The sequence below is a fragment of the Euwallacea similis genome, chromosome 25, assembly GCF_039881205.1.
Source record: "Euwallacea similis isolate ESF13 chromosome 25, ESF131.1, whole genome shotgun sequence".
In the NCBI taxonomy this organism is placed as follows: Eukaryota; Metazoa; Arthropoda; class Insecta; order Coleoptera; family Curculionidae; genus Euwallacea; species Euwallacea similis.
The window spans coordinates 2,632,991-2,649,145 of record NC_089633.1 but is presented as its reverse complement, the minus strand read 5'-3'; the positions used below and the strand labels follow the sequence as shown (position 1 = coordinate 2,649,145).

Sequence of the window (16,155 nt, the reverse complement as noted above, 5' to 3'; positions counted from 1 at the left end):
TGTTTGGCGGTTATTATTTAATGAGTGTAACAGACTCGTCGTTTAGTAGGAGACCTCTATTATTATTTTATAAATTATGATCTTTTTTTCAGCCAGTCGACGCGTGTGTAACTTAGGGGTGTGAGTGACATAATTAGTTCTTTTATTATAATAGTGTCGCTAGTTGAGAATTCTTTGAAAGTTCCGTAGTAATAGCTGACACAAACACCCTTGTATCGAAAAGAAGGAAAGAAATAAAATGAAAGTTTCCTTTATTAAGATAATTAAGACAACTCCGGAACTCCATAACTTGCCGTTACCAAAACAGCGTCTTGAACCCTTTTGACGCAAATTGGTCGTATCTTTGGCTCATTTTAATTAGCAGCAACACCCTGTCTCACTTTATTGTCACTCTAAGACGTCATTTCGCCTGATCTTAATTTTTATTGCTTATAATTATCGCCCGATGGTGTCACGAAGTTATTATCGCCCAGCCTGTGAAGTTCGGTCTTAAATTCGTCGAACAATTTAAATTTTCTGATTACTGAAGGTTAAATCGAGAAGGGCGAGTTTCTTCCTTCAAATTCATCTGCAGACTCACGATTGTTCGGAAATTAATTTCAATCTCCCTCTTATTTGCTCGTCTCCGGGGGTTGTATAGGAAAGACTACAACATCTAAAACAACCTTAATAATCGGAACTGTGTCACACCGCAAATTTTCAATGGAATTCAATTATCTTCGCCTTAAAAGCGGTCGAGTGTCGCCTGAAAGGGAGAAACCATAATAAATTAACTCGACAGTGACAACCTCCATGAGGAGAAACCCTCTTCAGTTGTTTTACTACGATATAGAGATTTTTGCCTCTATTTTGAATAGAGTACACTAAGACAGGTAAAATTTCTTCTCGAACAGTGAAATTTTATTATATTTGGCCGAGCCAAATTAAAGTAATAAATACCAGGAAGATGATAAAATCTACAGACACATCAAAAACAAGATTATGATTTACTTATAGAGAGAGAGCATGCTGATTCTTAGGCAGAGAAATGTGTTGAATATTTATATGAAGAATAGACTATTTTGTGTGTTACTATTTGCCTGCTTCATAAGATAAAATTATTAAACAAAAACAATAACGAATTGTTATGACGAATATAACAACAAATTCAATAATAAGAGCAGTTGGCAAGTCACCTAGGTGTCCATAAGACGGGAAGATTCGTTTTGAGATAGATTCAACCAATTGCTACCTTTAGCTACAAGACCTCACCGGACGCAAGCCAATTGCTCTGAATTTTCCAAAATAAGGTTTATTTTATTTTTAGATTATTTATTCAGGAGCATTTAAGTTTTGCATAATACAAATTCTAGCACGTTAATTGCCGCTCAGAATATCTTTATAGTCCCGCAACAAGACACAAATATCTAAAATTATATCTAAGTGACATACGTAACTGAAACGTATAATAATTATACGAGCTGGCATAACGATTCAATTTCCTAGGCCAAAAACTAACCATAAAATCAATATTGGTTTTAATTTTAGATTAGCAAACATATCCCAGAAAATATCAGTCATCAGACACGTTCTTGTATTATTTATAGTCTTTATGTTATAACTTTGAATTGTATTTTTTGTCATTCAGATGCCAAAATGATCGTCACGTTTTAGCACAGTTGGCATGTGTGTGAGGTTCCACTTTTGTACCTTTAAATGCTGATTTTATTTGCAACACTGAACGTTTAATGTGGTCTGGATATTGATTTTCCCAGAATACCACGGTGGACGTCTGAGAACATAAAAATATTCATATCAACTTACCAAGCATCAACGATCTAACTTTAAAAATGGAAAACGTGGAAATTCAATATTCTCGTCGTTCTACATGGGCAAAAACAATTTTCAGAATTTAGCCTTACAACATTTTTCCATTATTCAATTTTATATGTTTCATGCAGATTGTTCTTCCAAATTTTCATACCACCTCAGACTGATGGTTCATATGAAAATAACATTCACTCCTCACTAACGACTCGAACGAAAACCCTTGTGAAGGTTCGGGTGACAAATCCGTCACTATCTTCAGAATCTAGTGAAAATAGTTAGAAAAACGAAAAACAACAGTTAACAGTTAAATCAACAGTTACAGTTTTAATGTATAGAAGGTGAACAGTTGAAATGTGCGAAACTGGGTTTATCTGACTAAAATTATGTCATCGTTCTAAAAGGCCGATTTGGGTGGGTTAAAGTGGTTTGTAGTCCATGTGAATCGTCTTATATTCGTGTTTGTTTGCACCCTGATGATGATGCTACAGACTTAAAAATTTGTGTGTGGTTACTCCAAAGTCTATGCCTCTCGTTTCTCGAATATCAAGCTTTATATTATAGTTGTAATCTAAATTATGAATTCAGTGGGTACTAGCGAACATAAGGAAAACACTTACGTAAAGTGTCCATTGTTAATGCCGACTAAACCCCTACCTGGCATGGATTTATTTAATTCAGCTTCGATCTCACTTGGATTGGATTGATCAGAAACGTGTTCTGAAAGAGAAACTGGATATCTTAGGTTTTATCGGTATATTTACTGGGTTGCAAACCTGATAGGCATTTCTGTTATTATATTATACAATCGAATTTTAGCCCCAAATCTTGAGTCTTGTGCACTATTCCATGTCCTAGTTTTTTAGTTGAGATGTAGAAAAGATTCAAAAAATATGCCAGAAGACAATCTTTTTTCATACGGTAACTCGAAGAAGCTGTCTCGATACAAAGAGTCGAGATGGAAAAGTAAAGCCGTGTCAAAGGAAGCCATTGTTTAGTGTCTCATTGAACAAAGTTGCAGAAAACAAAAAGACATAAACTTGACTACGTTAGTTGAAAAGCATGAATGTGAGTGAGATCAAACTCGTTTTAATATAGTCAGGATAGAGATTCCTGAAATTTGAGGAGACAAGGCATTTTCAGTCACTCATCCACACTTCCATTACACTTCAAACCGCACCAATAGCTTTTGAAATTTCATAAGAAAAATTTAAAAAGCGTATTTAAATTATCTATTATTTCCATAGTCTTTATCTGATCAGGTAGGCTACTTGTAGTGTAGAAAACACATATACTAATTTACTTAACTACCATATTCCTGACGTGAGTTATTTTTATAAATATTCATTTCAAGATCAAAACATCAAACACTTTTAGTTGCGCAACAACAGAAACCCATAAAGTTTACTTTTTCGGTCATCCCATAACTTATTAAGCAACATTTCATAGCCGGACCTTTAGCCACAAACACAATTACCCCTCCTAAGTAATTCTCCCATTATTCGTTAGCTTCATAAAGCCCATTTCGAAATCCATGCACCATAAACTAACACGAAAATGGTTTCATCATTTCCCGGTCATCGAAACAATCAATTCCGAGCCAGAGTTTCAAAACGGTATTGTCGCAGTAAAAGCAAAAACTGATGTGCAATAATATAATAAACTCCCTGGACCTTGTATAGCGGTCATTTTGTAAAGTTGAAAACGTGGCATTTTGCGGTCCGAGGTCTGTCATCCAGTCACAAACAGAATCCGAAGTACAAAGCCTGGAAGTTGGCGACTTTATAAAGTTTCAATCGCTTGACCAGGAACTCATACGCACACGTTTATTCAAAATGCATGGCGTCTGTTAAAGGGAATTGGGTTTATCACTGACTTTGACAGTGCTGCCAATTGACCTTTGTGGCTATTGTGGGGCACGGTGTTCCAAAGAGGTTCGCAAGTTGGGGATAAATTTGAAGGGCTTTATATTACTAATCAGAAGTGTAGAGAATATTCCGTGTTTACGCCTCACATCAAATACTCTGGATTTTTTGCGGAAAATAACATTTTCAAGGAAGCTACAACACGATGGAATTCGTTAGCGAATACGCAAAAGTGTTTAAGAAAATAATCGAGTTTTCACTTATTTATTAGCAATGAAAATGAATTAGGACCAGCGCAAGAAATGGATCCATCAAAGAGGGCAATCTTCCGCTCCTTGCTCCTTCAGAATTCCAAAAACACGTTGAGAAGCTTCATATCTATATTTTCACAATACTCCAGGAATGTTTGAGCACTGTGTTTATCCTAAAGTTTCTAGGAAATACATCGCTTTCATGGTAGATATAATTGGAAGATTAATTTCACCGAATTACACGCGGAAATTTTTTTAAAATAACGCGGTCTTGAAACATTTATCTATTAATGTACGGGTATGTGCGTATGGAGGTAAATTTGATCTGCAAAATGAAACCCGATATTGTTTTTCTTAGTATTAACCAAAACTTTGTATATACAGGGTGTTTAAAAAAAACGAGTTCCATGAGGATTTTGGAAACGATAAGAGATGCATGGTGAGTCAAATAAGAAAAGAGGAGCATTGATGTGCTCTCTCAGATAACTCTTTGATATAAAACTTATTTGCAAGAGTTGTCAAAATATGAGTCAAAAATTATTATTTTCAACAATCGTAATCTATGAAATATGACAATATTCTGCGATCATCAACTGGCAATCAAATGTAATTTTCAGAATTTTTCTTAGTTTTCTAGTTTTCGAGCTTACTTTATCTAGGACACCTTGTACATGGTCACCCACAAGGTTTTTTTTCAGTGTCTGTCATATGGGTTCCTACTTCTAAGTATTTGCAAATACGTTACTTTTTGCCAATTTCTCCTAATTTTAGGAATATCAAACATTGTAAACCAACAGATAGCATAGTTTGAATTAGACGATACTGCAAATATTGACATTCGACGATATACTTTTATTATAATAAACTAAGGTTTGGTCTGATATTACTATAAGAGGCTCCCAGAGGCATAAAACTCAATATCAGTTAAATGTACGTTTCAACAACGGGACAGTTGTTTATTCGGAGATAAACTTAAGGAAATTTCAGGCCAAATATTTCACCTTTTTTTCGCAGATTGGTAACTCCCCTTTAAGGATGATGATTTTTATTGTTGTTAGATTAAAATGTTACCCCAAACACTTTAAGAACTGACGGAATATTATACACTAACGCGAACTAACTTTATCTGGATTGCAAAAAAAAATCAGGGATTTTTTTGAACATTCAACCAATGACTTCTAGGTTTCACATAAAAAAATAATAACTTATGAAATACCTTATTTTTCCCCCTTAGTACGTGGAACTGTTTTACAATTCAGTTATTTTTGAGAAAATAAAGCCTCACAACGACGAAGAAGAAACCATACGTGATATAACCACTTTTTACAATCTGAAGGCCGAAGAGTGGCCTGAATCTGGATTTGAATTTGACCCGAACAAGATCATTGTAACAAATTCTAAAATAGTCCACTCTCTTCAAACTCTTTCAATAGGAAACAATAGCAATGAAAGAAAAGTAATCTGTTCAGCCTCACTCTTGCACCGCCCACCAAAGAAAGTCGGTTAATCCAAACATCTGTCGAACCCCAAATAGTGCACCTTTCCATTATTCCATGTCTTAACCCCGACTTGCTGCAACTACTGCTTTCTTATCACTTCTCTTTCATTATAAACGTTCGCGTGGCACACGTCTGACAGCCTTCCTATCCTACTTCCGGGATAGCGGGATCCTTGACAGCCCCATTTCCGTCTAAATCCTGTCTACCGTTTATCCTGGTATATTGCTCAGTTTTTTCGCTTATTACCCTTGACGGTTTAATGAACTACCCTATGCTTTTTAACATACCCAACTCTGGTCAGTACATGCATACCTCTCTCTTGAAGTTGATCACTAAGGGAGATTTTTACCGGTCGAAGGGCCCTTCAAGCACACAAATTCGCCGTTTATTAGATAAAGCCACTTGAAATCAAAAAATCAAAAGCTTCAGTTAAAAGAGGTCTATTGTCAGCCTAAAGAACGAATCAGTTAGTTGCACTCTAGAGCTTGTTGAGCACTTTTGATGTCCGCGTTCAGTTAATTCGGGTCTTTCATACATGAAGTCTTTGTTTTAGAAAACCTTATCCTTGAAATGATCTTAAACCGTTCTTGAAATATTTATTGTCGTAATGCAGCTGCATGCATACGTAGATAAAAAAACTTGCTGTTTTAAGTTGAATAATCGCACTCAGTGATGATCTCTTTTGAAGCAATGTCGCGTTTGATGCGGTGAAATCGTAGACGAACTTACTGAAATCGCAAAATAACTATGGTTTGAACCCGCAAAGACCTGGAACGATGTTTTGAAAAAAAAAAACATCCCTTCGTCGTCAAATTTTTCTTTACGCAAAAATGGATAGAAAGTGTTTGTTTACATCTTAATTTCCATTGCAGAAACAACGAAGTTATGACTAGCGGGCGTTGATTTATTTTTACGCTCCGTCGCTCACGGCAACGGGCCGTAAAGTTGCAATAACGCTTGTTGCTGGTTACAACGGGCCGTAGAATAAATATAACGCCAGTTAATTTTTTAACCGCCTTTAATCAAATAACTAAGTATAATATTATTTTGCTTGCAAAAGATTTAAAAAACGATTTGTGCGTAAAACGTTACGACAGACCGAAAGAAGGATTACGCCCTTGACCGAATAAATTCGCATGGGACCTCAAACTTCGGCCACGGGCATACTTTTCTTCTTTCAGTCCTCTACACGTAAATAACTTATACACTGCTTTAAGGTCAATTTTTTTAAGCACTGATGCTAAGTTTATCGGAGATTTAGTTTCCACGGAAGTCGAGCAACGAATCAATAACGTTATAATGAACATGCAACAACATAACAGGCGCTAGATACTTCTACAGTTATTCTTTTAATTTTGTATGTGGAATTTTTCTCGTATTTGAAATTTAATCACATTTTCTCATCTTTGTGGCGGAGAGGCTTAATATTTCCATACCAAAATTTCTCAATAACGTCTAAATTTAATCAATCTCTCAAACTGTCTCACGGTTACGTGCCAATTATGTGTGTCAGTTATTATTCTTCCGGGGCTGATCATTACAAATTCATAACCAACGTCAGATCCATTATTGACAGACGAAGGAACTTTTTGTCATCTGTAAAAATAAGTCCTGATTTATTCAGTAATAACGAACTTAATAAGGAGTGATCTGTAGGTTTAGCATAAGTTTCCAATGCGGTATTTAAGGTTTTTCATTCATCCCTTCAACATACTAGATATGCGGGTACGAAAGGCTAAAACTCCCTAGAAGGGTTGCCCAATAAATTTATCGATTCGCTTGCGTTTCTTCTTTGGTTGAGGCTTAATACATATATTCATGGGGACATATTAGAAATTAAAAACGGATTTATCAGAGTATCATTTCAGTTATGACATCTATTATCTTATAACGAGTTATACAAAGTGCGGCTTGTATCTTATAGTAAAGCTGGTAGGTTATTGGATGGATTGAATTTCAAATTAGAGGAGTGTATCAAGGGTTTGCTAGAGCCTTATACCTGTTTTTGATTTGAAAATGAATTATAAACATCAAGTATTAAAGTTGCACCTAAGTAGGTATTACCTAACATTCAGTCTTTGCAGGAGTGTGTTAGGACTCCTCTTAACATTACAGAGGAAGTGATTTGTTAATGGGGATTTACTTCAACAATTGGCTTTTACGCTAGTTCATTTAACGCTCCTTAAATGGTTTTTTGGTTATTACATCATTAGCAGATATTCTAAATGTAGATTTTCCTTTAAATTTTAAATTATCAGACAAGTTCTAAAAATGTTGCCAGAAATACTATATTCTCTTAAAAATATAAGCAAATTCTTATGAAGTAACAAAAATGTTAATGGAATATATTTTTACACAAATATTAAAAGAATTTATTGGTACGAGGAAATATTAGACTAGAACCAAATCCCCACTAATTCGTAAGTTAACAAAAGCCAAAAATGACCCTGGATTCTAAAGAAGTTTCCTACGTCATTTACATATAAATTTGAAATAAAACACTGAAATCTCGTATACAATATGAGCCTGTTAGGCCTAGTTAGTGGATATAACGAACGGGTATGAACAGTTAATAGAATCAATTATCCATATTTAATATGGAATTGCATTTAAGTATAAAGGGTGTTTCAGTTTAAACTCGCATAACTTTAATAGTGTATTGAACGTCCAAAAATAATATCAGTTTGTTAATATAAACTAACGTCCAATAAAACATACTTTAGCAAATACAGGAGGTTCAAATTTAATTTGAAAAATGAAACTATTAAATTTCTTCAAAAAGAGCTAGAGATTCTTTAACAAAATTTTGGAGGTGTTAACGACGATAAACGACGCATATGTTTTACTGAAAGAAAATATTTTTTAATTTTTTCAGCGGCATACCTACCTCCATGTTAGTGGATATTTTTTCAAAAAAAGTGGAACGCTACTGGCTTTTATGAAATAAATAAATGAAATAAAAATTATTCTTGGATTCCTCATTTAATTCTAGAGAAATAGTTTCTCTCGAGATTTTTTCATCCTATTCACCGTTTCCATGTAAAAAAATTAAAATAATGTTAATATGCGTCCTAAATTAATAATTAGAACATTATGGTACCAATACTTTACTGGAAATTTAAAAAAAAAACGAAAATGATCCACCATATTTTACTTATTTTTACTCTTAAAATATAATTTGTTTTCAAGTGAAACATAAGCATCATTTATAATCGTCAATACCTCCAAAATTTCGTTAAAAAATTTCTAGCCCTTGTTGAAGAAATTTCATATTTTCCATTTTTTAAATTTAATTTAAACCCCCTATATTTGTTAAAGGAAGCCTTATTGGACGTTGGTTTATATAGCAAACTGACATTATTTTTTGACGTTCAATACGCTATTAAAATTATGCGGGTTAAAACTGGAACACCCTGATATATAGGATGTTTAGTAGAGCGATAGAAAGTTTTCAATTAAAGGTAGATATAGGTATAACTATATTTATCCTTATGCAAAATCTCATAATTTTTGAAATATTCGTCAAAGAGGGAGAGTAGGGAAGGTAGAATAGAGGGGCAAGAAAACGCATTAGAAATTGAGGGTCTAATTTTGAAAATGAAATTAATTAATGGTAATAATGTTTAAGTTAAAAGTAGCGTTATAAATTTTAAAGTGATTTATACTTACTTAAATTTAAAGTTGCTTATTTTCTTGTGAATAATATTTCCTTTCGTTTTTAATTTTGTGAAATATGATTTTGTCATAATGTCATATGTCATTTGAAAGTTTATACAGTAGAGAAGTTTTTAAGACTATTTGAATTTCTTGAGCTAGCGCCACATTGGAAATTTTTTTTATGAAAAAATAAATTAGAACCAAAGTATTTTAACACATCAATTTACCAACATAATTGTTGAACTTAATCAAGATGTATATTAAGAATGTTTAAAAAATATTTTCGAAAGCGGAAAATATTTAATACTAAAAAAAGTGAACTTAATGGTATAAACTCAATTATTTCGTATAAAAACCTAAAAAGGCCGATATTTCAAAAACGATTGACGATTGGTCAAGATATTTGCACTGGGTTTTGACTACACCAAACAGAATTTGACGCTCTTTCGAATCGTGACACAAAAATTATACCTTTCCATTTAAGTTTTCCGAAATAACTTGAAAAATTACCATGGTTTTCAAATAGCGTCACCTAGTGGGTTTAGTGTTGAACTAATATGAGGTGACATAATCGCCACGTTATAGCCTGCAAAAAGCCTTTTCTCATGAGGTATTACAGTATAGCTTTGTGTTCAGTTAATATCGAGAAAACTGACATTGGAAGCTTCTCCCGCTCTTTAGTTTCAAACATTCAAAAAAACTTTTCCTGCAAAAGTTGTGGCAAATTTTTTGTGTATAAAATTGATATTTTATATTTAAAATATGCATTTTTCGAATAAATTTAACTAAAAATTGCATTTTATTCATTTGTCATATAAAAACACCCTTTAATTGTATAATTACGAACTTGAAAATACTTTCCAGCGATTGGTCGTGATCGATTTTGTCATAATATTTTTTTCTCCAGACTCCGAAATAAGTAATTTCCCAGATATAGCCGACGTCCCGACGATTTGAACACCCTGTACATAAGAAGCAAGACTCTTTCGAGCTTTCTTGCACTGTACTCTGCACTTAACATCAAAAACTTATTGTACAACCTCCCTGGTCTCCAGCTTGTCATTGAATTCAAACTTCTCCATACGACATTAATCAAATAGGTACCTATAAAAGAAATATTTTTGTCAAAATCCATAAACAAAGCCCTAAAACATTCGTGATAACAAGGAAGTGTCTGACATTGATCCCACTCCTGATTGCGGTTGATTACTTTAGATTGTAGGGCGGTTGTGAGGTAATTTAGATACGATCGCTGTTGTCTGTTGCGAAACTACCCCTCGTTTTCCCTTATTGCCATTAACTTCGCCAGTTAGCATTAATTCACTTTAAGGGTTTCTTCTCTTTTGTTTAGAGTGATGAAGAGGGACGATTTTATGGCCACACTTGACAGCAATTATTGCGTTTAGTAAATCAAGACTTTGTGGGATTAGAATCGGATTTTTTTAGAAGAAACATGATTGCTTTTTTCGTCGAGATTGTAGCTTCAGTATTTTAAGCCATCATCAGGACAACTAAAGACGTAATATAACAACATCCGCGTTTGGTTCTCTGAAGAATAGTCGACGGAGAAACCAATATAGTTTCTATTAAAAAAATCCGACCTTAATCCCGAAAAACCTTGATTTATCGACTGATTCGTAAAAATCAATAATCAAAAGTGCAACATTATTGCGTTTCTGGTCGAAACGTAATTTCTCACCTATTTATATTGGATAATTATTAAATCTACTATTTTTTGACTAATTATTTAAAATTAAACTCTTAAAGAACCCTTTGAACTTAACTCGAATTGCTTTCGACTTTTTCGATGTGAACTCAAGAAAAGCACATCGTTCTCCGAAGGTGTTCGGTTAAGGAAAACTGTCAGGTAATAAAGCGCACATGTAAGATATAAAACACGCAATCTGGCCATCGCACGCGAGTTCCGCCATATTGTCGTCCTTTGTGTCGCCGATGAGAGATTGTCCTGCGGCTCGGTCGCATGTCCTGCTGATGGCGATTCGAGTCCTGCGGCTAAGGCCTGTTCAGGTGCGGGCATGACCATAGGATACTAAATTATTATATTTTCAGCTAACAGAAGTTAGAAGTTCTCATGCAGAGATAGTCTTCAATGCATACTTGCCTCTTAGTCAAAACCGCACCGGACTTTTCTGTTTAAAATCTAGGGAGGCAAACTGTCTATTCTTCACTTTTCTATCTAGGCAAAACGGATTTAACCAACGACTTTAAACCTGATTAACAGTAAAACTTAAAACATAAATGCAATTTAGGATGGAAAAACACGTCCGCCCTGTGAGATGCTGGCTGGGCTTTCTTCTGATTCGGATTGCATGAATCGATCTAATGCAATTTTTTTCTGAAATATTCTCTAGAATTCATTAACCAAATGCTACGTACTTATGACTCTTTCATAGAATTTTTGACTGGCGTACATTGACAGAAATTTTATTGCGGCCAAATTTGCCGTGTTTATTACTGTACCAATAACACTAAGTATGAATTCCTTGGTTCTGCTTTATTTGTCACTTATAATTAAATGACTCAGGTTTATGGCCACACTTTGGCTGATATTTCCCATAGTTACATTCTCTTTGTACCAACCTGACCTCGATCACGTCGTTCTGTCATCAACTCGACCCATTTCAGATACAAAAGGCATTAATTTCGCAACAGCACCGAATTGCCCTATTCATCTGGAAACAATCACATTTTCAATTTGCTTATCAGAAAAGCGGTAATGAATTTTGCAATAAATTATTCAGTGCCTGTAGATGATAACGGTTTATGATTTCAAAAGTAAGTAATACACACGTACTGGTATATTCTTTTCATCTTTTATGGTCTTTTCTTTCTATTTTAACTACAGCTATTTTGTAAGACCGCTCTTATCACAGGCAACTTGTGGAAGTGACCAATAACACATCGACTTGCAGCCATTGGATGTTTATAACGGATTGCCTACAATTGGGTATTATAAAATTAATGTTGCTGCTTTTTAAATTCACGATTGACATTTTTACCAATAAGGGACCTTCAAAGTGTACCCATCAATCAGGATATCCCATTACTAAACATTCACATGCTCGTATCTGCTTTCAAAAAACCATCTTCCGTTAACTACAATACACAATCCTCCTCTTTTGGACGCGACTTCTGCGTTTCCGGCCTTAGTTCAGAGGCGTGTGATGCCGAAAGTGCCCTCTTCCAAAGTTCTCAAAGGATACGCCTCTGGTTTTATTATAAGACAATCAAGATATCTTAGACAGATTATTTTTGGACCGCTTTGAAACGCATCCTTTAAAAGGTATTATTTTACACCGTGTGGTTTTTAGTTCTGTCTTCTTCAGTTGTCTTTCAATGAACATCCTGGCCATTGAAAAGATAAATTAATTTGAAGAATATAGAGGAAGTACCCAATCTACTGCAGCCATAACATACGACACAAAAAATTCAATCCATGTTACTGGGTATGCTTTGTGTGATTATGGTGTTCATGATCGATTAACTTTAAGCAAAAAACTCACACTTTCCAATGTATGACACGCCACTGCTCTAAATCATGCTCGTTTTTAGCGAAAATCCCGTGCATGTCTTTGCAGAAAGTAATTCATCAAACCGAATTTAACCTTTAAACTTTTAACGTGACCTGCTAATAAATTGCTCCTGTGACTTGGTCACATAAAAGGCATAACGTGGTATTTAATCCATAATCGTATTCCTTTATTGACAAAGCAATAAGCAACCTAATACCTTTGTTCTTTGCAATTTCGAGTTATCTTAAGGAATATCTATGAGAAGGGCCATTCCATGCGGGGATGCGAACTTACGGTAGAGGGAGGTTTCCAGACGGTGGACATGCGATTGACCGATGTAAAGACCTGTGAAAGCTTTCAGGCTTGCTGCTCGTTCGAATTGTTCGGTGAACATGAATGGGAAATTTTCAAAGTAGCTTGTAATGGGTATCGATGGAAATTTATAGAATGGCGTTAATATTTAAAGGAGATATTTTTTACTAGCAATGTGGCATCTCTGCAAAGAAAAAGTAGCAATATACCGTCTTCTATTGAAAAGGTTATTTTCGAGAGCTTAAGAGAGGACTTCTAGCCTCAACCATCATCACATATATCTATCAATATACTTATACTAAAGTGATATTATTCATTTACCCAGTAACATGAAATAATGAAAAGGGAAAACGGAAATTTTGCGACAATCTTCAATGGCATCTATATATTTTAATAACAAGTTTATTTCAAAATTAACTCAACGTCTTAATGGTACATGAATAGAAATTCATATAAAAGCTGTAGTAATTTACCTGAAAATTTGAAAAGTTACATTTTGTTTTCTACAGAGCGTTCCACAAATCCGTCGCAAATCTGATTTTGTTTATTTCAATGAAATAAATACGTGTACACTTTTAAAATATCTCCTCCAGATTCCGAAAAAATCCCAGTCAAATAATATGTTACTTGAAGTAATATTGTATATATCTAGAGTATATTTTTAGAATTAATAGTGAACAAACGTACTCAAATTTTAACTTTAACCATCCTCTATATGTCCCAAAGTGTCAATATTTGGATAAGACATTTTTGCACCAATGGTCACCATTAGACATGTAGTATCATAATCTTTCAGATTTACTATTGATAATAAATCACTCTCTTTAACTAGAGACCCGGTGACTAGAAGATTTCACAATTTTCTTACAAGCATGCAAGATTAACATAAACAAACATATCAGAATATTCGACATACATAGTAGGAAGCAATAAATCACTCGGTCGAGCGCGCCGTCACGATAAACCCTTTTTTTTGCCTCTGTCTTTTACTTGTGGCGGCAGCACACCAGCCGTAACAATACGTTATGTGTAAATCAATTGAATCACTTTGCAAATTATGTCAATAGGGAGGTCTATGTAGTCGTTAAACTCTATTAAACATTATAGACAATGCTAAAAATGGTCATATAATTATATACATATAAAATTTTACAAAAATCAAATAAATCATTAAGGGGAAAAAATCGAAAAAAAAAATCTAAATTCTCATAAACGAGTAAAACACTCTCGCAGAGGTGTGACGTTACAAAGCGGTATGGTTAACATCAACCAGGTAGTGTGACACGCAATAAATTGGGGATTATCGGAAAAATTTGAGTTTTACCGATTTGCATTGCCTTTATGTTACTTAATTGTTCGATAAATTTTTTAGTGTTTGTCCTAAAAATGAAAGGTGTTCGCTGAAGATTCCGTCTTCTCTCAGATTTTTCAATTTCGTACTATATGTGACTGTTTGATCTAGAATTCCGCAGAATCTGTAAACTGTTTTTCTGTGGAAAACCGGAAAAGTCTCCTAGCTCTCTTAAATATGTAGCAATGTCATTTAACTGAATTTTACAATTTTTTCTGAAAGCGATTATTGTTGGCACGTGATTTTATATTAGCGAGAAAACTAACTAGAAAAGTATTGACATAGTCAAAAATTAAAGTCATATAGGACGTACGAGTCAGTACTTTATACAGAGAGATTTCTACAAATTTCTGCAAATATTTTTTGCAGCTTTTAGATACTACGCTTTATATCTAACTCTGCTAAATTGTTGATATTTTGATTCTATTGACCACTTTAAGATACCTTTACTACACCAATTTTCTTTAGTTCTTGCACTAACTACATTGATTTTTATTACGTTTGTAAGAGTAAAAGAAACGTTAAAAAAAACGTGTTTCTGAGAAAAAATTAATCATAACGTCATATCCTATTTCGAATAAGGAGAAAAAACCGTTTCCCATCATAAAAGTGGAGCACAGTGGTCCTTCTTTGAGACCCACCCCCTAATCAATTTCTCAATTTTATTTCCCGTTTCTTCACACAAGCTGTGAAACGAAGCGTTTATAACACCGCCTAGATATTAAAATTTTCTTAGCCCTAAATTTAGATATTAGAAAAATCAAAAAATGTCTTTATCTTTAGAATCCACTTTTCTGATTTGTTGTTTTGGATGATACTGAAATATTTATTTTTCAAGTAAACTAGGCACTAAAGTGACATAGAAACACAGTTAATAAACAAAATTTATAATTCAACATGAACAGAGTATTTAGTATTGGATGTAACAGTCAATGAATTTGATATTCTCTTTAAGGATTTTCTCAGACAGAAAATTTATATATCGACTCTATATTGCAACCTCTGTTCTATCGAAAGAGGCCTGCCATAAAATTTTTCGTTACCTATAAACTAAACATCTAGATACGTAAATTGATGTAAAAAGACTGGTAATATAACAGACCAATATTTCAACTAAGCAAAGTGACCTAAATGATTTCAATACCTAGATGACCCACATATCTATTGTTTGCATTTAACTCTTCTATAAAGACGAGACAAGACTTAATAAAATTATTACTTACCTAGAGCCGTCACTCTTCTGGCCACAGATTTGGAGCGCATCTTCTAAATTGAACAGTCCCTAAGTTCTCCAACCTCTTTTATTCCCCCATAACACGCGATGCAAAATAATAACAAAAGAGTACCGAAGAGTTTCCTGCAGGTCGATACTTGCAACTAAAATTTGCAACTTCAAACAATTAACAGAATTCAGAAAAATAATTGCCAGCCCGAAATGAATGCAACATCCAAATATCGCGAACAATCCTTTCGGGCAACTCCGACAACCCGCAGGACTATAGAGACAATAAGAAGCTAAGCAGGCCAGCACTTGTCACTCGCACGCTGACTTTTTTCTCTTCTTCTTCTCCTGCGACGTCGCTCGCGGCCAATAGGCGGCCCCTGTCATGTTTTGTCACTGCGGCGCGATTGTCTGTTGTTTCATGCGCGCGCGTTGCTGCCGACGGCTCCTCGCAGGAATACATAGAGCCTAGATAAGAGAATCCTGCCGATTCCGAAACGGGTCGATAGGGTTAGAGGGGAAGGGTGGGGGCACGAGGATCTTCTTGGGGGATGAGCCAAGCGGATAAAGAGGGGACAGGGACAGGCTCACTGTGGGCTCCGTAGCAGAGAGAGGGGGGAGTCCTGATGTGGCGTTGCGGTCTGTCGGGGGCCACAAGC

The 16,155-nt window shown here is 34.7% G+C and overlaps 1 protein-coding gene across 2 annotated transcripts in view; it reads right to left on the bottom strand.

Annotated features, from left to right (window-relative positions):
• Positions 1–15,920, bottom strand: part of LOC136416847 (transcription factor hamlet-like) — a 61,180-nt gene extending 45,260 nt beyond the window's left edge. Inside the window, exon 1 of one of the 2 annotated variants that reach the window (XM_066402218.1) lies at positions 15,498–15,920. In XM_066402218.1, coding sequence (XP_066258315.1) covers positions 15,498–15,537 — 40 coding nt within the window. In that variant the 5' untranslated portion in view covers positions 15,538–15,920. The remainder of the gene's footprint in view (positions 1–15,497) is intronic. The other variant, XM_066402220.1, reaches the window with a different exon arrangement.
• Positions 15,921–16,155: the final 235 nt, after the last annotated feature.